Source organism: Rhinatrema bivittatum, chromosome 2 (genome assembly GCF_901001135.1).
Source record: "Rhinatrema bivittatum chromosome 2, aRhiBiv1.1, whole genome shotgun sequence".
Classification (NCBI taxonomy): domain Eukaryota; kingdom Metazoa; phylum Chordata; class Amphibia; order Gymnophiona; family Rhinatrematidae; genus Rhinatrema; species Rhinatrema bivittatum.
Window position 1 is genome coordinate 616,796,035 of NC_042616.1, and position 27,569 is coordinate 616,823,603.

At 43.6% G+C, this 27,569-nt stretch overlaps 1 protein-coding gene across 3 annotated transcripts in view; it reads right to left on the bottom strand.

Moving 5' to 3' along the window:
• The window catches only part of GAREM1 (GRB2 associated regulator of MAPK1 subtype 1), a 284,669-nt gene that overhangs the window by 190,867 nt on the left and 66,233 nt on the right, over nt 1–27,569 (bottom strand). For 2 of the 3 annotated variants that reach the window (XM_029591197.1, XM_029591198.1), the window contains exon 2: nt 16,520–16,660. The exons of the other annotated variant lie outside the window; for it this stretch is intronic. In XM_029591197.1, the coding sequence (XP_029447057.1) occupies nt 16,520–16,660 (141 nt within the window). The remainder of the gene's footprint in view (nt 1–16,519; nt 16,661–27,569) is intronic. 3 annotated transcript variants of the gene reach the window in all.

The following is a 27,569-nucleotide window of genomic DNA, read 5'->3' on the forward strand; positions in this document are numbered from 1 at the left end:
TGAGCCAGCCATTGAAATTATAGATATGGCATAATCTTTCCTTTTCCTTTCCATGAACAGGGAGTACTTCTGAAAAGGCAATAGTCTTTGCCATGTGTCTAATCTTCTCCCCTAGATTTTGGAAATCTTCCTGAACCTTGTGGACACTGGTTTTAGTGAGGTTATTGGTTCCCAGATGGATAACATCATCAATATCAGCTTTCTTACTTTCTTCTATAATTGATCACCTGGTTTGCATTTCTATTTGTTGAGCATCCTGGAATGCATTTAAACATTGTGCCCCTATCAAACTGAACTCCCAAATTGGTTCCTCTGATGACTGAGTCTCCCAGCAGAAGCTGCTTTCTTTTATGACTTTTGACCATATTGAAGGGTTTCTGGGTGCATTGGGTGACTACTTCCCTTTCAGATATCACGTCATGTTCTGTTCCTGGGGCTTCTTCATTTTCCAAAGCAGAAAATACAAGTGTGACATTTGAGAGAGTGGGTGTCTCTTCATTACAGGCCTTATTCTGCCAGAGTCGACTGTAATCCAGTAGTTCCTGGAATTCTGAATCTTGGATGTCTGACTTCTCTGTGGGAGTGAGGATAGGTATTCAGGATGCTTACTAGTTGGGGGAAATTGGGTATCTTGTTCTACCAGATCCCACAGTAAACCATTTATTCTTGGGATTCTGAATCTTCTGTGGAAGTCTGGGAAAATATTCTGATTGCAACAAGTTAGGGCAGGTTTTCTTACAAATCTGAACAATTCCTCTTTCAAATGCACCACCTGTTTTTCCATTGCAGACAGGTGAAAACAAATTGGACAACCCTTAAGTTTCCAAAAGGTTGGCCTTGGGACATAAAACTTAACAATTACAAACAGCAATTTATATGAAACAAAGATTTAGTCTCACTGTACTGGAACAGAAATAAAAAGTAGTGCAAATGGAAGGAGTAGTGCGCTGCAGTAATGGTGGGGAAACCTTTTAAAGACTGCAATATTGCCTTATTCTGGAATGTGAATGGCAATTGCTGAGATCAAAGCAGAATTGACTAAGATTTAAAATGGGCCTCTGCCCATCTCAAAGTTCCCAAAGCCTGCCCTGATCCCACAGAGGATTCCAAGATATGAGAACTAAATAGAGTAGGATCAGAAACACAACCTCCAAAATAATACACCTACACAATTCCTTCATAGCATTGTCAGTTGCAAAGCACATTTTTAACATTACAGAAGCTGAAACAAAAGGAGAGTGAGGGCAGTCAATTTTGAGGCAAATGATCAGGCTTGAAAAACAGGTACAATACAGGAAAAGAAGGGAGGGTTTTAAGAAGCTGTCAAAACCTGGCTTTTCTGAGGTGTGACTTGTGTATGGAAAGTGGGAAAACAAGTTCTGCTGCATGATGAGCTCTGATGCATGGTGTACGCCAGCGTTTCCCAACTCTCGCCTAGAGGCACACCTAACCAGTCTGGTTTTCAGGATATCCGTAATAAATATGCATGAAACAGATTTGCAAACACTGGGTCTCCAATGTACACAAATGCATCTTACACATATTCATTGTGACAATCCTGAAAACCTGACTGGCTAGGTGTACCTCCAGGAGAGGATTGGTAAGCGCTGGCGTACAGAACAGTATTTTGAATTTCTTAAGTACTGGAAGCCCCACCTAAAGGGATAAATACTTTACAGAAGAGACAAGACCGCATCTGTCCAAGAAGGGAATCAGGGTCCTAGATGAATTGTTCCAATCACATATTAACAAGTTTGAATAAAATGATAGGGAAGCATTTGGAAGCTGGCAGAATCAGGTTGACAATCCCAACAAAAACAAAAGGGAAGGGGAGAAAAACATAAAAAGATGGGAATCTTACATAGCCAATTGCAAAAGAAAAAAAGGAAGACAAGGTATGAGTTTAAGAGGTCATACAGAGAGAAGAACAAGGGAAGGAGCAAATTCTAGGGGGAGGGAGGGGTTGTGCACAAATGATATAGTCCAAGTAATAAATTCCCAGGTTTGGGGGCCCTAATGGGATATCATTGCTATCATAGTAAGGTGTTTAAATAAATCCCATAACTCTGATAAAGCAAGATGTTAGCAATGAAGAGGAAGGTGTGCTACTGGGAAATTTCAATATGCCAGATGTTGACTGGAGGATCCGTACTACAGAAACAGAGACATGGAGATCCTAGGCTCTCTCTATAAGAGATGTTCCTCAAGTAACTACTCAGAGAACTCAAACAGGGTGATAATAGACCTGGTACTTAAAAACAGAGAAATACTTTCTAGTAGTGTTACAACAGAAAGTCACTTGAGGTCCTGGATTAGTTATCCCCTTGCCTGGTGTTTTCCTTATAACCCATTAGCCCATTTAATCATTCAGCCTCTTACAACTGCTACTGGTGTACAAAATCACAAACATCAGCTCCCTGATGCAAGGACCTTTTTTAGAGCTTAAGATAAATCTTTCTTGGAAGCAAAAAAAAGAAAAACAGAGTTCTGCTTTAGGAGTGAATAGAAAAACACGATTCCCTAGATCTGCCTCATTGTATAATACATGAACTTTTAATTTACCCAGGCAATTTGCCATAGAGCATCATAAAAATATAAGAAGTTGCCATACTGAGTCAGACTGAGGGTCTATCAAGCCCAGCATCCTGTTTCCCATAGTAGCCAATCCAGGTTACAAGTACCTGGCAAGTACCCAAACATTAAACAGATCCCATGCTATTAATGCCGGCAACAAGCAGTGGTTATTACCTATTGATTAATAGCAATTTATAGACTTCTCCTCCAGGAACTTATCCAAACCATTTTTAAATCCATCTACATTAACTTCCCTAACCACATCCTCTGGCAACGAATTTCAGAGCTTAATTGTGCATTGAGTGAAAAAGAATATTCTGCAATTTGTTCCAAATGTGCTGTTTGCTAATTTCATGGAGTGCCCCTTAGTCCTTGTACTATCTGAAAGAGTAAATAACCAATTCACACTTACCCATTCAAGTCTTTTCATGATCTTAAAGACCTCTATCATATCCCCCCTCGGCTGTCTCTTCTCCAAGCTTTACAGCCCTAACCTCGCTAGCCTTTCCTCATAGGGGAGCCATTCCATCCCCTTTATCATTTTGGTCACCCTTCTCTGTACCTTGTTCAGTGCAACAAAATCTTTTTTGAGATGCGGTGACCAGAACTGAACACGGTACTCAAGATGTGATCTCACCATATAGCAATACAGGAGGCATTATAACATTCTCCGTTTTATTCACCATTCCATTCCTAAATTCCTAAAACTCAGGCCGATGCAATATCGGCACTCGATAAACGGACACTCAACTCTCTCAGGCACCTGATTTAATATTTAGCACATAAGAACAAGAATATAAGAAATGCCATACTGGGTCAGACCAAGGGTCCATCAAGCCCAGCATCCTGTTTCCAACAGTGTCCAATCCAAGTCACACGTACCTGGCACGTACCAAACATTAGACAGATCACAAGCTACTATTGCCTATTAATTACCTTAATAGCAGTTTATGGATTTAACCTCTAGGAACTTATCCAAACCTTTTTGAAACCCAGTAACAGTAACAGCTGAAACCACATCCCCTGGCAATGAATTCCAGAGTTTAACTATGCGCTGAATGAAAAAGTATTTTCTTCGATTTTTTTTTAAATGAGCTACTTGTAAGAACATAAGAAAAATGTAAATCACCTGCTGCAGTAAAAAGGAGGCATAGTGAAAATGTTTTGTCCCTAACATCTCCTCGGCATCAGGTACCCAGGAGAGGTGGCTGACAGGGGGTTAGGAAAACGGATGCTCAATTTTACAAGTGCCCATTTTCCTAACCTATGCACAGCCATGGTTAAGAAAAGGGACACTCATTAATTGAGCGTCCCTTTTCCTAACCCGACTGCCGGCACACTTTTTTTTTTTTTTTTAGGGTTCTCCTTTTTCAATTCCTCAGACTTAAAATCGCCACGATATTAAGTCAGAGGAACTACAGAAAAGCAGTATTTTCTGCTTTTCTGTAAATCTTTTGGGCCCCTCAAGAATTAATGCATGCTTCAGGGCAGGCGTTTAATTTTTAAGGGTAAAAATGTGCGTGTTGGGCATCGAAGGGAAACAGCTAATAGCCTCATCAACATGATATACATGTGATGAGCACTATTAGCTGCAAGCTCGGTTGGAGACGCGTTTGGATGCGCTAACCCCCATTTTGCATCAGGGGTTATGGACATGCATCCAAAACGTGCATCCAGTCACATGTTGAGCTGTGCGCTGCGGCCAGTGCACAGTATTGCATCGGTCTGATTCTGTTGCTTTTTTGACCGCCGCAGCACACTGAACCTATGACTTCAATATATTATCCACTATGACGCCTAGATCTCTTTCCTGGGTGGTAACTCCTAATATGAAACCTAACATCCTGTAACTACTGCATGCGTTATTTTTCCCAAAATGCATCACCTTGCACTTGTCCACATTAAATTTCATCTGTCATTTGGACGCCCAATCTTTCGGTCTTGCAAGGTTCACCTGTAATTTATCACAATCCGAATGTGATTTAACTGCATCAATTTCTTCTAAGTTATAATAGGCAGTTTTTGTCTATGTTGAACATACATGTTCATGTATGGGCCATAGGCATACACGTACAGTCCAGTTATGGGGTCCTGGCATTAGAGTAGGCCACATCTGAGGCAGGATGCCAGTGCTGTTTGCCTGGGAGAGTAGTAAGCCGCACCTAATGCAGCAGCATCAGCATTGGCAGAGAAGTGTGCTGCGTTAAGTGTTGCTGGCAGGGATCAATGGTGGAGGAGGAATTTGTGCCACGACAGCAGTGGGGGCTTGGAGTCATGACAACACCAATGGCGGCAGAGGCAAGGGCCACAGCATTATCCACACTATGCTCTGGGGACAGTGGGAGGCCCCCAGAGTGGCAGCAGGTGCCCTGGGAGTTGCACAGGCCATGGGGTGCTGGGCAGCAGGAGGCAGGTTCAGCCAAGAGGAACTGGAAGGTAAGAAAGGGTTAGAGGGTAGCAGCTGGGAAAAAGATTAGAGATAATTGATTCACTGCATGTGAATGGGAGAGATGGAGGGGGTGGAAAAGGCACCAGGGGTGTGAGCAAGAGAGAGGAGGGCAGGTGTGGGGGTATATTTGAGAAGGTGACAGGGAAAGAGGAGTGAGAGAGCCCCAGAGACAGAGCCTGCAAGGGAGAGAAAGAGGACTGGGAGTAGAAGGGGGAAAGCAAGGGAGAGGAGGACTGAAGTCAAAGGAAGTACAGTATACCCTCCCTTCTCCCCCAACCAATCTGGATCCTCCCCTAATCTTTGATTCTATAGCTTTCAGTAAGAAAATTCTCTAGAAATCCTGTATTTACAGAACTATTGTTGTAATAAAGATATTATTTTTACCACTAATGTTTTTTGAGTCGTGCAGCCAAAAAATTTCTATTACTCATTTCAATTTAGCATGTAATAAATAAAAACAACAAAAAACCCCCACAAAACAAATGCATATCCCTAGTCTGTGCTAGTTTGCTGAATAAAAGGAAATATGGCTTATTCCTACCTCCTCCTTTGTAGAGTAACTGGCTATCAGAGGCTCTGAATGGCGAGCAGGGCCAACGCGTCCATTAGGTGAACTTAGGTGGTCGCCTTCAGCGCTGACCCTTAGGGGGCGCCGAAGAGCAGCCAAGTGGTGTCATCAGTGGAGCCACTCGCGGCAAAGAGGAGGAGAGATGTTTCGGGCCGTGAACAGCAAACGCTGCTCGCGACCCTAAAAAGCATACAGTGGGCGGTGTGAATGAGGCAGGAGGAGTCGGGCCCGAGACCAGCTGGGACGCAAGGCAGAATTCACCTGGGACACCTGCTATCCTTGCACTGGCCCTGATGGTGGAGGAAGAACACACTTTCTTCACACTCACATCTTCAGCAAAATACAGGCTATTACAGGGCTGGAAGAAAAAAATGAGAGCATCTCTACATTCCACTTTCCCCCACAATCCTTGTCAGTATGAAGGGGCTCTCCCCTGCCCCAACACACTAGGCACAATGGTGGTGTCATGGCCGCTCCGCTGAGGATGGGGAATAGGTACAATGTCTAGGCAGGGGCGTACCTTGGAGAGGTTGGATGGTCTAGAGCCGCTGTCTTCTGTCTGAAGCAGCTGCCATCCCCCACGGGTTGAGCTCTTGGGTGCAGAAGACCAGGACTGGAGCAGGGAGGAGGAGTGTATCAGAGGACCAGGAATCAGGAAGCACAAGAATACGGCCAGGCAAAAGGATATCACAGAGCGAATTCTGACAGGTCTATTAGGCTCCAGCTCCTTATATAAAACCCACTATTTGGGACATACCTGATGCTTGTCCAATAGGGAACCTCCAGAAACAGGTCTCCCTAAATTTACTTCACTTAATATTTTCTGCAGGGTTCTTGGTGCTTTAGAGTCCCTGTGGCTCCACTGCAGGATCCCCTGATCTTGAACACCTGGGGTCACAGGTTTGCTCCCTGCTGCCCCTGACAGGTAGCTCTTTGGGCAAAGACATTTCTGGACCATGTTGCCCTTCCATTTTTCTTGAATGCCTGGGTAGCAGACTGTAAACTATATAAAAGTTACAGTGACAATCTTATATTTAAGATTGAAAACCCAAAGGAAACTGCATTAAAAGGATTCTCTTGAGGATACTTAGAAGAATGGAAGCTAAAATGAACAGCAGCATTTTGAAAATACCACGGAGGTGTTAGGAACTGACCAGGTTTAACATCTGAAGAGAAACAGAAACACAATTACTCAAATGCAGAGCACCTATTCTGCAGCCCATTCCCTGGGATACAAAGACTGCCAAACAGCCGACATGCACAAGTTTGCCAGCTCAGAGATATGCGATTGTAATGGCAAAAGGAGATAATGTAGAACATTCAGGTCCCATGATCAAAGTTCTGGAGTGCCAGCCATGGTCCAATGACAGAAAAGTCAACACTTAACTAGTTGTCAAAGCTATTCATTTTATTATATATATTAATGGCCAATTTATTATGCATTGTATGCAAGTGCTCCGATTCTCATTGAGCATTTGGACATAAGACACTTTATCAAAATTTAGACACCAGTAAATTAAATTTAAAAATGCAACCAGACAAAGCAAGTGAGCATCTATACTTATAGATAAACAGGCAAATGTATCACTATCCATTACCAACATCACACTTCAAACACAAGTTGCGTGTTGGCACAGCCTCATTTTTCATTCCTAACCAAATTCTCTTCCTCATCCTTGATAGTTGTAATTAGCAAAAATTGGAGCTTATCGTCTTCTAGAAAATCCATTGTGCTAAAACACCCACTAAACATTCGTCAACAGCCGTTATCAGTGCTCATTTCACTACCCTCTTGTCTCCTCACAAAGCTTTCTGGGGAAGACAGGCAGCATGTATAGTAGCAGCAGAGATGGCCAGGTGTTGCAGGTGCAGTTGCTTGAAAAACTGGCAGCAGGAGTCTCAGCCTGAGCATCAGAGAACAACAAAACCCTTGGCAAGTAAAAGCCTGATTTCTCACAGGCTAGAAGGAATGAAGAACAAACGCTGAGGCAGATTTTATAAATTTGCGCGAGCGGTACTTTTGTTCGCGCACCAGGCGCGAACAAAAGTACGCTGGATTTTATAAGATACGCACGGCTACGTGCGTATCTTATAAAATCCGGGGTCGGCACACGCTGCCTGTTCCCTCCGAGGCCGCTCCCGATTTCGGAGCGGCCTCGGAGGAACTTTCTTTCCACCCCCACGTACCTTCCCCTCCCTTCCCCTACCTAACCCCCCCTACCTTTTGTTGGCAGATTTACGCCTGCTGAAAGCAGGCTGCTGGCGCGCCATCACCCGACCCGGGGGCTGGTCCGGAGGCCTCGACCACGCCCCCAGGCTGGCGCCATGCCCCCCACCCCCGGACACGCCCCTCCCCTTTTATGAAGCCCCGGGACTTGCGCGCACCGGCGGCCTATGCAAAATAGGCGCGCCGGCGCGCAGGGCATTTCAAATCCGGCCCACTATTTGTACAGAACAGATGAGGGACCTAGTTGCAAGGGGTAGTGAGGAAGATGTTTTAGACCAATCCTGGCTTTCTGACTCCACCCTCTGGCCCTCACCCCCACCTCCTTCTGATGCAGTTTGGTACCTGTAGTGCTGGGTTTAAATGGCACATACAGGATTATGAATACTACAATATGTGGGGGATGCAAGCTGAAAAAGCTGGAATGCTCATTAATCTCCTATAAACCAGGTCTCTTGGTAGCTCTACAGCTGTGTTTTTACCGTAGAGCTATAAAAAGGAAAACAGATAGCAATAAGGATCTGTAGTCCAGGGAAGAAACCAGAAACCAAAGGGCTCTAAAGCAAATGTGTACATTGTATACTAGGCATGTGTCTGAGACAACAAAGCCACATTTTAACACTCATTTTGTGTGCAGTAATGGGAGAAGGTTTTTTTTTTCTATGCACACAAGGTAAATATTTGACAATAAATGTCATTTGATTTTAGGAAAAGTATCACGTGACACTGTGTGACATGGCAATCATCGGTTTGTATAGATTATTGCAGAACCCTGATCTCTGTATATGTGTACCAGAAGATATATCCCCCTCAGCTATGCATGAGGAATTCCAAATATCTCAAAACTTCTGAAAACTCGGGGATAAAATAGTGCCCCAAGCAAATTTAGGAACAAAATGGCCTGTGATATATACAGGAATGTGTTTTTTTTCCCCCCCAATTGTAAAGTTTATTTTTCAAAAGTGTCTCTAAATAAATGACACAAAATACAACTTTCCCAACAATTGAATTAAAAAGTTAGTATTGGGCAGTGGGTCCCAGCTACTGTGCTTATGCTGAGAGAACAGGAGCATAGTTAAGAGCTTAAGAATTGCCATGCCCGGTCAGACCAAGGTCCACTGAACCCAGCATCCTGTCTTAGTAGCTCAGTAGCTCTATTTGTTGTTATTCACGCCCAGGGATAAGCAATGGTTTTCACAAGTCTACCCTGTTAATAATGGTTTATGGACTTTTCCTCCAGTAACTTATCCAAACCTCTTTTAAACCCAGCTCGGCTTGTCCCCTGGACCGCATGCTCTGGCAACAAATTCCACAGATTGATTGTAAAATTTAAAAAAAAGTCACACTGTACTGAATGAAAAAAATCGCTTTGTAGGATGTGTTTTAAATCTGCTGGCTGTTAGTCCTGTGACTTGAAAAGTCTTGTGGCTCCACTCAGAACCAGGTCTAAAGTAGTCCCTTCCCCACACAGGCCCCTCTCTGGTTGATTCCACGACCAATTGCTGCACAAAGCAGTTATTTATAACATCTAGCAACTTAACCTCCCTAGCATTCCTGAAGAGACATTTACCCCAGCAATACTGGAGTAATTGAAACCACTCATTATTATTGTGTTGCTAATTGTATTATTTTTTGAGATGTGGTGACCAGAACTGAACACGGTACTCAAGATGTGATCTCACCCCTGGAGCCCTTTTTAAATATCCCGGTACAACGGATAATTTTAATGACAGCTTACAAATTGTAATAGGTCTGAAATTTCATTTTTTGAGTTCTTGCAGAACCCTGGGGGTGTATACCTTCTGGTCCAGGTGATTTTCTACTCTTCAGGTTGTCAATCTGGTCTGCTACATCTTCCAGGTTCACTGTGATTTGTTCAGTTCATCTGAAGAAGGCAACAGAGTGCCTACCTTCAATCTCACTAGCTCTCTGCTCCTACTCCAGTCCCTCCCCTTGGTAAAAAGCCTGCAGGCAACAGGAATGGGGAGTGAGGCTGAGACTAGAGCACATAAAAGAGGCACTCTGCTCCCTAATCCAGCCCTTCCCCTCCCCTTTCTTCTGCCCTGAAGGGAACAGGAGGGGAGGAGTAAGTTAGAATGGACAGAGAAAGCAGACAGAATGTTTAATCCCATAAAGATCTCATATCAAAAAAGATGATTTTGATATAATTTCTGGATGGAGTGGATGTCTTTTAGTAATCTGCAGCTACTGGTGTCACACAGCTGGCAGAAAGGGCATTACTTTCAATTCATAAAACATTGATGAATGGCACTACTACTGATGAGTTCTAAACTTGTGTTTATTTAACCTCTTTTTGTTTGTCAATATGGGCACATGGTGACACAAAATATATTTTTCTGTATAATTATCAGTAACATGACAAACTGCTGATGCTGAGGGCTTTTTAGCATACATAAGGTCATATACTGCAAAAGACAAGGACTTTTGAACAATATTTAAACAATATAAAATTAAAAAATATAACAAGTACAGATATCAACAATTTATTAAGTTGACATACAAGTCACAAACTTTCAACTGTGAAATGTCACACTTGTTTTGAAGTGAAATCAGTGCAACCATACTTTATTTATATACTAGCCGTTAAGCCCGTAACAACGGGCTACATTTAACATTATTTTGGTCCATTTCCTTTCCACTCCCTCCCCCTCATCTCCCCCCTCTAGTCTCCTCCTCCCACCACTCATCCTCCCCTCCCTCACCTCTCACCTCCCCCCCTCTCACTCTCTCCTCCCCTCTCTCCTCTCCCCTCCACTCACTCTCTCCCCCCCACACTCTCTCCCCCCTCTCCCCTCCACTCACTCTCTCCCCCCCTTCCCTCCACCTCACTCTCTCCCCCCTCCCAATCCCCTCCCCTTTCAGCTCATCCACAACCGGCTTACAGGGGGGCAGTATCCCTCCCTCGCGCGCGCGCATCACCGGAGCTACTGCTCTTGCTTGTCGTTGCCGCAGCTACTGCTCCTCCCGGTCCTGCTCGTTGCCGCCGCTCCTAAGTAGCCTTCCCGGTCCTGCTCGTTGCTGCCACCGCTCCTAAGGAGCCAGCGCCATTTTTTTTTTTGACACGCTACGCTCTGGCCGACGTGCGCGCATGCGTGGTAGAGCTGCTCTCTACTGCGCATTTGCGGCACGTCGGTCCGGGCTCCCTTATGTAGTAGATACTTTATATTATATATAAAGTATGGTTGCACTGATTTCACTTCAAAACAAGTGTGACATTTCACAGTTGAAAGTTTGTGACTTGTATGTCAACTTAATAAACTGTTGATATATGTACTTGTTATATTTTTTAATTTTCTGTCGATCAAAAACAAAACACAGTTGGTTTAAAAAAAATGACTTTTTTTGCATAGTCAAAAGGTGTAAACAGCGACCATATCTGAGTAAAATTATTCAGTCCGAGGTCGTGCTGGCTGAATATCTGATCTAAAGTTATCCAAGGTTATCCAGGTAACTTTAGGACTACTATTTACCCAGAGTCATTGGGGTGACCATGTCCAGGCAGCACTGTCTGAAGGAAGTGAAACCATGCCCCCTGGAATGCCCCTAATAACGCTTTTATTTTGCGTGGTTACATTTTGTTTGGACAAAATTTAACTGGGGAACAGAGAGAAAACTTAACCTCAGGTTTTATCCAGCTAACTTCAAATAGTTTGTCTGTAACTTTTGAACACTGACCTCAGAGCCATTCAGATATTCCAACTAAACTAAAATATATCTTCAGATGAAAATGAAAAACCTGTTAAAATTCACAGGTCTCAGTTGTGGGGATTTTGTTGGTCAGTTTTTTTTTTCTTTTACTTCACAGAAGATGCTCTTGGTAGGAGCAGGGGGTGGGAAAGAAAATGGAGGTTTAGAGACTAGGAGGTAGCAGGGATTGGGAGACTGGGTAGGGGGAGAACAGTATTTGGATTGTGTAGGAATAGGGGAATGTGCAGGGATTCAGAGATGTAGGGGGGGAGACTGTGATTGAATGGGGAGTGTTAGATTGGCTGTAGGTATGAGTAGATGATGTGAGATGGGGCTGGGGTGGGGAAGGGACGGAGGAGGTGGGGAGTCAGTCAGTCAATCTGGAAATAAATAAAAGGGATCCCATCCATACAGATTTACCCAGAACCCCATAAGTGGGTTAAAGCAGCTGTGCTTCTAGCATAGGTGGTGCCAGTGGCTGTGAGTGAGGAGGTGCGGGACAGCCGGACCTGGGCAGGGAGAATGGAGGGGGAGAGAATACCTGGAGGGAAGGGATGGAAGGAAGGAAGAAGGGGAGAAAGCATACAGTCTGCAGAAAGGGGAGAACAGATGACATGTCTGGAAGAGGAAAGAGGCGCTAGCCCTGACTATTATGAACCTGAGTGGTATAAATATAATAACTAGGACAAGATGCTGGCATAAGGGACAAGTATTGCTAGGTTATGGTTCAACTTACAGTTAATATTATACAATAAGCAACAGCAGCCTTATGAATCTCTACTATAAACATCCACCGTATCCCGTCAACATGCATGCACAACACAGCCATGCTAGAAGCAAGATGCAGCTTAGCAAGCCCTCATCCACTCTCACACTCAGCCTTCCACCAATTTTTATTTTAATTTAACTGGTCTTTTGGGATTTTAAGCTAACCAAAAGAAAGCTTTCACTTCTTCAGAGACAGAAACAAAACGGTGGCTGTAGAGGAAACCTTTCATTCATTAAAGGGCTCTCGCAAGTATCAATGGATGAAGTCTTTTTTTTTTTCACCCTGGACCCTTGGCTCACGGGCAGAAGCGGCAGGGGTGGGAACAGAGCCAGGCATTGTCTTCCAGGGCTGGTAAAGTTCTGCAGGAAGAACCGAGAGCACAAAGGCTTCACAATGAGGCCCCACTGGATTTGGACAGTAGTCACGACAGCGTACGCTGGCCTTTTTCCCGTTTCTAAGCTTCTCGCAACTTAAAAGATGCTGACAGCATTAAAGATGTAGTAGCAGGACGCAGCTCACTCACAGCAAGTGTAAAAATGATACCTATGGCATATCAGATTCTCATTCTCCTCCATTTCAGATAATGATAGAAAGGAGAGAAGACAATAAAGGTAATTAAGCAATAATGTGACCGTGTGCCTTTTATTTATTTATAATCCACCTTTCAGGCACTTCATATTTGTCAGGCAAAATGCCACACAATGAAAACAAAGAAAAAAGAAATTCAGCTTTAGAAAGAAAATATTTTTTTCTTCTGTTTGGCTTCAAGTTTTTAACAATCCAGGCAGAAAACACCCCAACCCCTTTATCTATTTTTAAAGAAGTTTAATGGATATTACTAGTTCTACCGGTCTTGGTTACTTTCTCTGATAGCGAGAGGAGAGCAGTGATGCATGGTGTAGTGTATTTCAGGTTAAGAAGAAAGATCAGGGCAACATACTGACTTTTGTTAATAATACAAGCATTGTGAACATGATTTCTGCAGACTCCCACACCCATGATCTTTTTTTTTTTTCCCAGGGCATTTAGTACTTGTGAAGGGTATAGGATTGGCAGCACTGCAAAGGAAACCAAAATCCTCAATTACGTAAAGAAAAGCCACAGAACGAGCAAGTGACAACGTAAATCCCACCCATAGGCCACATCCCTGCACTGGACAGAGCACCTGAGAGGGCGAGAGGCTTAATTCAGTCACCAGGCTTACGCAGTCCCTGGCCTCTCTGCTGAGATTACCAACTGTGACGGTTATACGCAACGTGGACACCTGTGCACTGGGAAATGGACTGAGAGTCTCACACTGGCTAACAAACTGCTTTCAATAATGGTGAGTCCAGTTCAAATAATATATCATATGTTAAGCAAGTAAAATTACAGTATCTGAAAAACGTAACATGACTATTTCCATTTGGGATCAAAATGTACAGTATTCTATGGTGCCTTCTCCCTACAACTTACACTAATGATTAAAAATTCAAACTATATGAATATACTGTCATCAAAATAATGGACAACTGGTCCTAAGGGTCAGGGCTATTTCCTCTTTTGCTCCCCAACCCACTTAAAACTTAAAATGAAAGATCAAAATCTGATGGCCTGGAGGGCATTTACAAGGTCAGTCTCAATGGCCTTTAGGTCCACAGGTCAACCAAGCATGCCAGGGAGCTGTGGACTTTAAAAATCAAAAGGCAAAAAACTACAAACTCCCAAACAGTATTAATTTATACAACAGATTATGTTATCAGCTTGATGGAGAGCAGCAATAAACACAAACTCTGGAAATAAACACACACAACTGTATAATGCAGGCCATGCACACTAAATAAAAGCAAAATAATGAATTAAAGGAAAACAGTTTGAAACTGACAGATGACATAAGAAGAGAAGCCTTAAAGGATGCTGCTGTTTCAGCTGGCTGGACCAATACTGTTCAAATGCTTTTGCATGGTTTTATACCCCCTAGCAATTTCCCTAACGAACAATGTAGGTGCAGCTGTCAAAGGCATAAGAGACTGGAAGTGTTTACTACGGGAATATGGAATCATTAAACCCTTCTGGGGTACCTGCACAGAAGCTGCATGTGTTCTCAAAAATATGTTGGTGAATAGAAGTGTAAAATAAGGTCAAGCCTCTTCAGCTGGGGTTTATAACAAACAAACAAAAAAGTGAACTGCTGTGTTTTAAAAGTCTCTTATAATGCCCAATAAAAACTAAATTATAGAAATATACTATATAAGGTTGCTAAATAAGAAAAGGATGCAAAATGCAAGAAACCTGGCAGATAAAAATGGCATTACATCTGGGGCAACTTTCACCGGAACAGACAGAAATGATAGGAGGTGATATCTTGAGTAATGATTGATCAAGACCTTTCAGATCCAGGATGTGATCTCTGTGGTAATGGCAGGGCCAGGCTGTTTTCGCCCATCTTGAAAGTGCTTCTGGCCTGCACTAAGACTACTGCCACAAGGCAGCAGAGTGCAAGATTTCAACTGGCAACATCTGTACGGAGAATGTTGTTAAGGGATAATGGAATAGGGCCCAAGGAATAGTACAGGATGCAAACCAGTTGAAAAAAACTTAAGTCCTATAATTCTTAGACAGGTACTTGCATGTGTGCACAAGCACAGAATTGTGAACTTTGGTCATAGTTTAATAAATTTCTATTCCGGGTTACATTTAAGACATACATAAAAATATATTACACAAAATAAGCAAAGAAAGACACAAGATAAATCAAACACATACAATTGACACCTACTTTTATGTAGATCAAAATGAGCCCTGTGCTGGCAGTTGGCACCTCTGATAGTGCTATCAGAGGTGCTGGAGCATGAGCAGAGGCAGGATGATGAAAGAGGAATGAAAGGGACTATGGAGGCAGCATGGAACGCATGACATGGGTATAAAAGAAGCCGTTTCTGTGTTTTAAACTGCATTCTTCATTGTGGGGAGTTTTCCCCAGTGAAGCCCATCTTCATTCATTTCCATGTTGTTTTGTTTTTTATTTAAAAAATCAGCAATAAATCTACCTAGCAAAACTTCATAATGTTGTGCAAATTTTAAAGAATCCCCTTTTCAGAGTACTCTCTATACGAAACCAATGCAGATGGAAGCAATTAGGGGAGGCAGATTTGCAATTATCAATTGCTCAAACAGTGCATTCTCTCACAGAGTTCAAGAGTGCAATCCATACAGCCCAGTTTAGAAACGCTGTGACTCCCCCCTCCCCCGCCAATACCTGCACAGACCAGGATCAGACATCTCTGAGATGACTTCATGATTATGACGAAAACTGAAAATCAGCAAAAATGGAAAGCAAGGCTTGCAGAACGTTATGTACCTGAATGTTAGCCTGGATTCCTCAGACAGGAGAAACATTCAAGCCATCTTATTTCAATTCAGCTGCCAGATCGCTATCAGCAAAACCTGCCGGTACTCATGTTACTTACCAACAAGTTTTAGGTTCCTTTGAATTCAAAAGCATAGGCCTTGAATTTCCAGAGGTTTTCTGCCATTTAGCACCCCTGGACTTGGCAGCAAAGCTTCTGATTGATATAACTTTTTATTGTTATATGAAAACAAACACTACCTAGGCTAGTTGTACTTTCCAGTCAACAGTGCTCATTATTTAGAAAGTACAGATTTCTTTGAAGAAATAAAAAGATGTTTAGAAAAAATGAAAAACTTGGAACAAGACCAGCAGAAACAAGAGCCCAGAAAACAGTGAGCTGATATCTAACACTGCTGCTTTAAGTACCAATACCTTTAGGCAGCCACAGACAATCTACAGTTATTAAAAAGATTCAACTTTTGAAGCTCTGTTTATTTTGTAACACCCAAGACAGGAACAAGGGATTCTAAGCACGCAGGGAAAAATGCTTTTCAGTTATAAACTGACGATAAGCAATAGTGAAGTATTTAGCTGATGCCACAAGTTCAGCTGGGACTGAAGAAGTGCTAGTTATCGCACATCCTCCATTCTTGTAAATAACAACAGTGCTAGCCCCCTTTAACAAGTTAGCTTCCCTTATTTACTATGCCCTGCCATGCTAACAGGGCAAGAAATAATTCTTAAAACTCAAAACTGCAAGCAGGTCTCTCTCTCTCTCTCTCTGTTAATTAACAGTCCCATTCACTTCTGTCCTCAAGAGACTTGTAACTAGGGGAAAACGAAATCTCATAAGCTGTTAAAGACCTTGAAGCATTTCCTTCCAGGAAGAGGCTTACCTCCATAATGCACGGGAATTTCTATCTTTGGCCCAATGACATAATGACCCTCCTCCAGACTGTGAGCGGTGATGGTCGTCCACTGCCGGCATGAATGAATTAGTAGATAATCGTTTTCTCGAAGCCCTTCTATGGATTCTCCTGCAACAACAGATTAGATTTCCTCAGGCAGCTGAAAACCCAAAAGAGAAGCAATCTATATGTACAGCTCTTTAAAACTATTTAATACTTGCTCATCTACCACACTTTTTGCCTCTGAAAATCTTCCAAGGTCTTTAAATTGGATAAAGGAAGTATCAACAAATTACTCTCCCGTATCTTTTTGGTGGGACCATGCCCAGACACAGTAAGCTTAAACGTTAATCAGGAGAAAATGCCTGAATTCTAAGAGCACACCAACAGTGTCATGAGCGCAGTCAGTGCTCGCTCTTGAAGCTTGTATTCGTTTTGCTGAAAAGATTGACGTGACCTTTAGCATGTACAAAATTTGATCTGCCCGTTTCAGAGCGTACTGTCCGGCTCAGCTCTCCTTTCACTTCCCCTCAAATGAGTCTGAAATGTGGCATTTAAGATGAGCTGTACAAAAAGGGCAGAATCTGACTTTTGAGCTGTTGCACAGTCCAATGCACCTGAGTAGAAGTGCAACAAGGAGCGTGGTGTTATATTCCAAAAAAAGGAATACATTACAGAGGGTACACATGATATTCAACAGGAAACTGAAGGAAAAAGAAAGGGGACAAGATTCAAGTCTGCCTACCTACATCATTTTCTTGATTTATCTCCTGGGCAACTAAACAATAAAACTTTCAGTCAACAGCTCTAGCACAGGAAATTAAAAAAAAAAATGTAAGAATGCAATATAATGCTAGAAAACTCTGCAGCAGTAAGTACTATATAAACTTAACTGGGGCATGCCATACCTTTCGCCACTATCACATCTCCCCTCCCCTTTTCCAACTCCCCTCACTTCACCAATGGCGCTTCTCTTTTCACTTCCAGTGCCGCCCTCCAACATTCTGCTCCGTGAATGCCAGCGTGACGGGCATGGTGACCGACACTCTGTGCAGTGCGCCAGTGCCTCACCTACCTCTGGCCGCCCTTGCCACCTCATAAGGCCATCCTTCCGTGGCTTGCACTGGCCTTCTTTAGGCCTCCCATGACCACCCGTATCATGGGCTTGGGACCACATCTAGCCCAATTTTTTCCCAGGGTTTTAGGCACCACCAGACCCAGGCACCCCCTCCCCATCATTACCTGCCAACTATTGGCACCGCCGGACTCAGGCATCTCTCTTTAGCACCTGGGCCCCTGACACCAGACCTATGCGCCCCCTTTTACTGGCACCTGGGCCCCCTATCATTACATGCCAACCAAAAGCACCACCAGACCTGGGTGGCCCCTTTTCCACTGGCACCAACAAAAAAAACATGGTGTATATTCCGAAAAAGGAATACATTACAGCATTATGTGAATCGGAGGATAGCCCATTATATTAACAGGGAATTTAAGGCAAAAGAAAGAAGGTGAGATTCAAGTCTGCTACCTACATTATTCTCTTGGCTATCTCCTGGGCAGCTTAAACAACAACTTTCAGTCAACAGCTCTAGCACATGAAAAGAAAAAAATTGAAAAAATGCAATTTACCGTAAATGCTAGAAAAATCTGCAGCAGTAAATACTGTGCAAACAATTTTCTCAGTGTTAATGTTTAAAACTGGAACATAATTTTTCAGATAAGGAGCAGATAAACCCCACCCGTTTTTCTCAATTATACAACCATTCAATACTTCTAACCTGATTATTTTCTATAACATAGAAATGACGGCAGAAGAAGACCAAACGGCCCATCCAGTCTGCCCAGCAAGCTTCACACATTTTTTCTCTCATACTTATGTGTTTCTCTTAGCTCTTGGTTCTATTTCCCTTCCACCCCCACCTTTAATGTAGAGAGCAGTGATGGAGCTGCATCCAAGTGAAATATCTAGCTTGATTCATTAGGGGTAGTAGCCGCCGCAATAAGCAAGCTACACCCATGCTTATTTGTTTTACCCAGACTATGTTATACAGCCCTTATTGGTTGTTTTTCTTCTCCCCTGCCGTTGAAGCAGGGAGCTATGCTGGATATGCGTAAAACATTCAGAGCAGAAAGGTTCATGGATAAAATAAGCAGAAAAGAATACACCAGAAGAACGCGTCAAAGGGAACTCTACCAAGTTATGCATTTAAATCAATTATCACCCTCCAAAAAAATTCCCTTTAGGGGAAAAAAAAATCCGCAACCTTTTTCCATTTCTATCACTCCTATTCTTTTTCACTAAGTGATGCACACAATAAAAGAATCCTAATCATTCTTCTTCAAGGTATATCCCCCTAATCTTGGTACCATCCTAGGATGAGGATTGCTGAGTTTTATGGACGAAATAATCTTATTCCCCAAGTGAAAGGAATAAGCGTGTATACACCAATCATTTCACTTTGGACACCTTAGTTTCACAAAAGGTTCAATAACCAGTCATGAATGGGTTTTGCATGGTCTTATTTACTAGCTGCAGTAACAAGACTCTCCCATAGACATTTCCAGCACTGCAGGGGCTTTTTTGCTCACAGCAAAAAAGGTAACCAGAGACCACCACCAAGACCAGAGCTGGAAAGCACACTGTGGTTCCATGGCATGTTTGTAACAGCTTTTCCTGCAGCAGCAGCACCAGCAGCAGCAGCGTCCTTCTCATCAGGATTACTCATCTTTCATCCCACGGGCAGTAACAGGATCCCAAGATCAGCGTTTTTATTCCAAGGGCATATGGCCACTGAAATGTATATTGGGGCTTACACTGCCACTACTGTGTATTCACTGACCTATATTTTGCAAAGCTCTGAGCAATGCAAATAAAATTATACTATATACAGTAGATAGATATATTAATACACACACAATATTAAAATCTGAACGGGTCAGACGATTATCCCTCAGGCTGATCCGAGACCACTATTTTGCAGCATTAAAAAAAAAAAAAACACAGCAGGATGCAAGTCTCCAGATATCTGGCCATTTGCAAGGCTCAGAAATGCTACAGATATGAGACCACCATATTTAGCAACTTATTAAACAAGGGACAAGATTTGTGCAATAAAATACAAAATGCTTACAACCAGTGCTGTGGGTGCTTGAGCACCTGCACTATCAGAACTGCGTCCTACATCATTTTTCAATCCCTCTTCTCAGCTGCTGCAGATCTAGGAGACTGAAGAAGCAACCCAGGAGACAGACCTGGTATCGGGAGAGCTCAAGTATCTCAGATCTGGCGCAAATGTACAACACTGCCATGGAAAGTAGTCAATATTGTCCACTAACCATGCAAACAAAAGCATTTACCACAGTTTCGCATACTGCTTATATGGAGGCATTCATATTCTGTGCATGCACTTTGTAACCCCCCACCTCCACCTCATGTGTGTCATATCGTCTGGGGCCTGATGTACTAAAAGGATTTCCCCATTTTGTGCTTCTGGGAAAAAAAAATGCTCGCTACACCTGGGCCCACAATAAGGTCTGAACTTTTTATGCATCTTCTGTTCACCATCAATCAGGGCTTCTCAAACTTGTCCTGGATACCTCATAGCCAGTCGGGTTTTCAGGATATCCACAAAGAATATGCAATAAAATACATTTGCATATCATGAACTGATACTTCACACATCCAGCAGAGCTCTCTGCTACAACGGCAAAGGAGAAGAAAAAGGGTTCGCACTCAAAACGCGGGGAGTAGCTGGCTTGTTACGGCAGTTACTACCCCAAACCAAATGTGCCTGATACTTCACTTTCCATGCATATCCAGCATGGTTCTCTGCTGCATCGGCATGGGAGAAAGACTGATACATCACACATTTCCAGCATAGCTCTCTGCTTCAACGGCAGGGGGAAAAAAAAACAAAACAAAAAAACAAAAACAAAAAACTGATGCTTCATGCATATCCTGCATAGCTTCAACGACAGGGGTGAAGAAAAAAAAGGATTCGCAATCACAAAGCGAGGAGTAGCTGGCTTGTTACGGCGGTTAGTACCCCAACCAAATGTGCCTGATACTTCACTTTCAATGCATATCCAGCATAGCTCTCTGCTTCTACAGCAGGGGAGAAGAAAAAAAAAAAAAAAACCAACAAGAGCTGTACAACATAGTCTAGGTAAAACAAATAAGCATGGGTGTAGCTTGCTTATCGCGGCGGTTACTGCCCCTACTACCCCTAACTAATCAAGCTTGATATTTCACTTGGATGCAGCTCCATCACTGCTCTCTACATTAATGGTGGGGGTGGAAGGGGAATAAAACAAGGAGCTAAGAGTAACAGATAAGAATGAGAGAAAAAATGTGTGAGGCTTGCTGGGCAGACTGGATGGGCCATTCGGTCTTCTTCTGCCGTCATTTCTATGTTTCTATGTTTCTATGGAGACTCAATATATGCAAATTTATCTCCTGCATATTCCTTGTGGATATCCTGAAAACCCGACTGGCTGTGGGGTCCCCAGGACAGGGTTGGGAAGCCCTGCCATCTACAGTATGATTTTATTTTTTAAAATTACCATGTAGCACTGTTTGGCAATATTAAAAATACCAATGTATTCAAAATAAGATATTTAAAACCTCAAAATGTGACATAAGTGAAAAAAAGGTGGGGGGAGGGGCGAGCACACATTTTTCTCTGAAAGTGATGCAGTCCAGCAAAAAAGCCATGACCACAAAACTCTCTTATAACCACCAAAACCATAATCTAATGCAGGGATTCCCAACCTTTCCCGGTGCATGGACTCTTTTTCTAAACCAAAGGTTTTAGGGACCCCCTTCCTGTCCCCACTAATCTTGCTCCCTTCTAGACTCTCTCTCTCTCTCTCTCTCTCTCTCTCCAGCTTCTCCCAACCATATTCTCACTTCCCTCCAGCCCCAATCTCTCCCCCACCAGTCTCTCTCCCTCCCAACAGCCAAGCCACCAGTCTCACTCTCCCATCCAACCCCCTCCACCAGTCTCTCCTTCCTCACAGGCCAGCCCCACCAGTATCTCTCTCTCACCTCAGCTGCCAAACCATTAGTCTTTGTCACCAGCACTAATTTCTCTCCATCCTCTTTCTACCATTTTCTCTCCAGCCTTTCCCCATAATTCTTTATCACTCTCTCCAGCCTCTCAGCACCAGTCTCTCTCTACCAATCTCTTGCTCTTCTGCCCAGCTCCCCCCTCCCTCTCCCTGTGAAGTTTCCCTTTGAAATTTCCAAGGCTGGTGGCATTTTAGGTACCTTAGTACCAGCAGACTTTACATGCAGGAATTTAAAAATGATTCCTTTGCCACTCCCACCCCGTGCCTTGATCACTGACTGCTGTTTTGGCCCTGTCTTCCTCATGATACCTAAGTAATTTCTCCCTCCTACTTCCACTCATCATGCCTTTTTTCCAGTCTATTCCCCCACCCCAATGGCCCCTTTCCCAGTCCTCTCTCTCCTACCTCCCCACATGAACTCTTCCCAAGTGCCAGCCCCCTCTGGTTCTCTTCTCCCTCAAGGCACCTTTCCTATTGTGCTCCTTCCTCCTTCCTGCTTTCCCCTCTATAACCCCTTCTGGGGTGCTCTTCCTCCTTCCATCTACCACATGTGGCCCCTTTGAATGATTTTTACCCCAACCCTTATCCCAGAGTACCTTCCCCACCAATAGCCACTTCCTTTCTGCCCTCCTTTACCTCTCCTCGCTCCACTCCCCATGGCCATACTACTCATGGCAGATTTTCTCCCTCGCCGTGAGGCTGAGCAGGGACGCCAGAGTACCAGCAGCAGTGCCCAGAAATGCTCCTCAGAATCATCAACCTGGTTTGACTCCTTCAGTCATGTGGAACAGCAGCTAATTAAAGTGCTGACAGCAGCACACTTTTCCTCCCACTCTTGGTGGGGTTTCAAGCTCCTCGCGGTGGCACTCAGCTCTGCTCTTTCCTGCCTCCTTTCCATACCGGTTTGCGCTCCTTGTGGTGCTTATTAGCTGTACTCTTCCTCACCTCCCTTCCTCATGGGTTTGGTCTCTTCAAGGCCATGATCTTCCTCTTCTCTCGGTGTGGGCAGCAGCAGAGCAGATCTCCTCAGAGGTGAAGCCAGTAGCTGCCCTTTCTCTTCCTTCCAGCAGACCCATCTGATGGCCTCAGTGACCCCCATTTAGGAACCACTGATCTGAAAACCCTCTTTATCTAGTAATCTAGGAAGCAACGCAAGGCGGAAGGACACAAAAGCTCAGCAATGTAGGGATGTGAATCGTTTTAGGACGATTAAAATTATCGTCCGATAATTTTAATATCGTTTTAAACCGTTATGGAACACAATACAATAGAGATTCTAACGATTTATCGTTATAAATCGTTAGAATCGTGAGCCGGCACACTAAAACCCCCTAAAACCCCCCCCCCGACCCTTTAAATTAAATCCCCCACCCTCCCGAACCCCCCCCCCCAAATGACTTAAATAACCTGCGGGTCCAGCGGCGGTCCGGAACGGCAGCGGTCCGGAACGGGCTCCTGCTACTGAATCTTGTTGTCTTCGGCCGGCGCCATTTTCCAAAATGACGCCGAAAAAATGGCGGCGGCCATAGACGAACACGATTGGACGGCAGGAGGTCCTTCCGGACCCCCGCTGAACTTTTGGCAAGTCTTGTGGGGGTCAGGAGGCCCCCCCCAAGCTGGCCAAAAGTTCCTGGAGGTCCAGCGGGGGTCAGGGAGCGATTTCCCGCCGCGAATCGTTTTCGTACGGAAAATGGCGCCGGCAGGAGATCGACTGCAGGAGGTCGTTCAGCGAGGGTTCCTGCTACCTTCCTGGGAAGAGTGACAGACTTGAGTCTTCCGTGCTGGGATTTAATAGCATCTGTCAACACCATCAGTCCAATTTGTTAATTTTACTGAGCTGCTGCCATCTAGCAATTTGCATTAAATGTACAGCACAAATATTTTGTGTTTTTATTTACAGTTGTCTAAACCAATTTTAATCAGTCAAGGAGTGAAACCTGAGAAGAAAAAAAAACGATAGGGAAGGAGCTAAAAGAAGCACAGCTGGGAACAGGAGAGGAAGTTTACTCTTCCACAAAAGAAAAATCTATCAAAACAAAAAAACTGGCAGATGTCTAGAGAAAAGAGAATAAAAACCAAAGTTATATGATAAATTACACAGGAATTTTTACAGTAAACTGTTTACTTCTTGTCTTTATATGAGTGTATTCAAAGTGAGAATACAACAAATAAAAAAAAGAACAAACTCAACAGTAACATCCAATCTTAAAAAATGTAATATAAAAAATTAAATCTATCCATTAAATCCATCCAATAAATCATTACTCAAAATAAAAATCATAACTAAAGTCATAAATAAAAGCAGAATATAAACTAATAAAATGCAGAAAAAAGTCAATAGCATAATATAAAAACTAGAACATGAGTTAATAAAATGATATAAATTAAATATAAAATCAAGATCCAGAAGAAAAAGTTAATGCATTAACAAGTCTCATTGAAAAATCTATGTTTTTGTACATTTTTCTAAATTGCTAATAATTTTTCATTTATCTTGCTTCCATAGCTGTAGCACAGCTACCAACAAGGCCCTGCCCTTAACCTTACAAGTCTAACTTTTGTTTTCAAGGAGACCAGTCCCAAAGCTTAGGAAGCTGGACAGAGGCAACCAGAGTATGTAGGAGGACTAAACCATTTTTAATATGCAATGGTCCTCTATCATGTAAAGCACTGAAAACCATAATTAAAACTTTCAACTCAATACGGGAGTTAACAGGCAACTAATAATTTCTCTATAAAAATGAGTGTTATTCTATCTTGAGACTTTTAAATTACCCATTAACCTTGCAGCTAAATTATGAACTGTATTTTATGAACTGTGATTTAAATTAGCAGAGAATTGCAGTATTAGTAGCTCAGATGCGGAAAAAATACAAGCACAACTATAGTTGGTGCGGACTTATTCAAGACAGGGCAGTGGCACAGGGTAGAGCTTAAATTTGTGCCAGAACAGCAAGGAACGCCATTCCAGTACTTGCTTGAGGACTCCAGAGTGGAAGTCGATCACCAGACTGGGAGTGTTTCACTTCAGAAGGTGGAGCAGGGGCATCGTATTTGAATAGCTGCATTGGAAGTACACCAAGATCAGTAGAGGCACTGCATACCAGCGGTATTCAGCTCCCAGCAGGGCTCCTTTCCACCCCCCTCTCCTTCCGATGCAGAGGAAAAGTGGCAGCGGTGGCCATATTAGATCCTATGGACTTGCAAAGAGAAACAGCCACTGGAGCCAACAGGCCCGAGACACAGTTACAGCCAAGTGATGGTGACTGAATCCTGCTTACCACGTTAGTTAGCAGTAACCATCGCAGGCCCCAGGGATGACTGTCTAAAAATAGGATACCCATTCCTGTTATCATCCTCCCCACTGCTGGTCTTTGAGCCTTCTACACCCCATCTCATTCTCCCATGGTCTTCAAGATCTTGTCTCACCCCCTTCCCTCAATCCGTGGTGGTCCTCAGATCCCAGACTGGCCACTAATTCAGGGTTTCCAGAAAGCTCCAACTCGTTAGGGATAGACTCATGCAGTTCTTATTTGAACACAATGGGGGTAAAACCAGGACTGGTTCAAACTGTCCCTGAGGACCTGGAGCCAGCTGGTTACGCTAAGTCCTACCCCCTCAAAAACAGAGAGAAAGTTACCTTCCTTGGTTGATTATTTACTATTTTCTTTCCTGGCCAGTAGTACTTGGTACTGTCCACTCTTTTCTATGTCCTCGTTGGTATGTGTGGTGGGGGGGGGGGGGGAAGGTTGGGAGCCAAAATGGGTCCACAATCCAATGCTGGTGCCTGCCAGGAACCATCCACACAGTTGCTGCTGGGATCCAAGCAAGCCCCTGCTGCTTATCCTCTGTCTCCAGGGTGTGTGTGTGTGTGTGTGTGTGGGGGGGGGGGGGGGGGGTTCTAGGGAGCTAATGACATGGCCACTGCTACAATCTCTTCTTTCAAGTTCCTGGAGTGGGAACAGGCTGAGATTCAAGCAAACCTCTGTTGCTTTTCCTCATGTGGAGGCAGGGCGGGGGGTGTTCAAGGGAGCCAACCTATCACCACTTCTGCATTCAAGCTCCTGAAGACTAAGATGCTGCAATTTTTCCTCAGCATCCGTGAAGGGGCCTGCGACAATTGCTGCTAACGTACGTGGTAAGCAGGATTCAGTCACCATCACTTGGCTGTAACTGTGTCTCGGGCCTGCTGGCTCCAGCGACTGTGTTTCTTTGCAAGTCCATAGGATCTAATATGGCCACCGCTGCCACTTTTCCTCTGCATCGGGAGAATTAAAGATCTGCCCCCAAGCCTGCTGCTCTGTGCCATATGTGGAAAAAGGGTAGAGATGAGGTGTAGGGGAAGACCCAATCAAGAAAGTTGTGCTTAGATGCATTTGGTTATGAGAGTTTCTGTCTGTGCTAATCTAACATACTTCCCTACTGAATACATGGAAGGATTTGTGACGAAGAGACCCTTGGATCATTTTCCTATGAGAGGTAATTAAGGAAATTCAAGCATCTGACAGTTGTTAAAGCTAAACGATTCTTATTCTTAAATCTTTTGTTTTGTGATGCCTGACATCAAGAAATTACTCTGTCCCAGAATAAAGTTAATAGTCACATGCATGAACTAATATTTCACTACTTACTATTCACAATAATATAAATAGCTTTAATTATAAAACATATCAAAACTGTAACTGCACCTCATTAATGCAGTTTTAAAACAAAAGCAGTTTATAGATTAATACACAAATGCTGTAGAAAGACAATTGGAGCACAACTCATACTGGGAAAACGCATTAAAAATACACAGCATAATCAAACTTGACAGGGAAGATCTCGTCTCTCTGCTTCTTGCATATTTATGGTACTCATAAGAGTTATTTCCTCACAACACCTCATCAACCGAATGACATAAAAGCTAGAGGAAGTGCAAGAGAGAGAGCACAAAAGGGCCCTCTCTCCTATGCATATAATTACAAGTCCCCTGACCGAATAAAGCTACAATATTAATTCTGGTAGCTGGAAAGCCTTCTCCTGGTCCAACCAACATTATAAACGAATAGACACAACGATACTGATATAGAATGGAAATAGGGCCACAGTTGTATTAACATCTACAACAACGCACAATGCTATCCACAGGGTGAGGCCCACTGTGCCAACCTAGGCAAGAGCCCATCAGTACTTCTGTCAGCCAGTGACTTCCTAGGCACACCTTGCAGCTATGCAAAGCCATGAACTGTCGAGTTCTCTCAGTCTTTGTCATCAGTGCCCTTCAATCAAGGAGGCTCCCAGGGACTCGCCCTGCAGCCTGTGTGACCCAAGTCATAGTCTAGAGTAAGCTCTTGCCACCCACTAATACCTTGTGGCCTTCAGGGTTATTGGCCTGTCTGGGGTGCTGTCAACACAGCTGCCAATACTCAGAGATAACAGTGTAGCTCCTGCCACCTGTATGCTAACCTAATGCCCAGTTACCAGCCCTCAGGCAGGACAAGTATATTATATTTACTGATCCAATGTGTGCCCCCTTCCCTAGCTCAAGGGTCCTGGCCCCCCCAGCACTGGCAAATGGTAATAGATCCTACTTGCCCCTCACCCTCCACCCCTGTTGCAAAGAAAAGGCTTCCCACACAAAAGGGACATTTCACCATGCTTTACATTATCATGGCCTGTCTGCCCTGCTTGCTACACCACCATGACACCAATCCCAGTGGTCTTAACTCCTGTTGGGAGCAGAGAGTCATTTGGAACAGACTCATTGGAGAGCTAAAAGCCTTTGGATTTGCTGGCTCAGCCCTGAGAAGACTCCCCAGAGGAGCGTGCACAGCCTAACAAGTGGTTTCTGGAACTTGCAGCTATGAGATGAGAGTACATTCTGAAAAGCTGACTGCAAGCATGAAGTCATGCATGACTGTGTTCCTCATCCTTTCATACAGAACGGTCATGACTTGGAGGCCTAACAAGACAGGTATTTCAT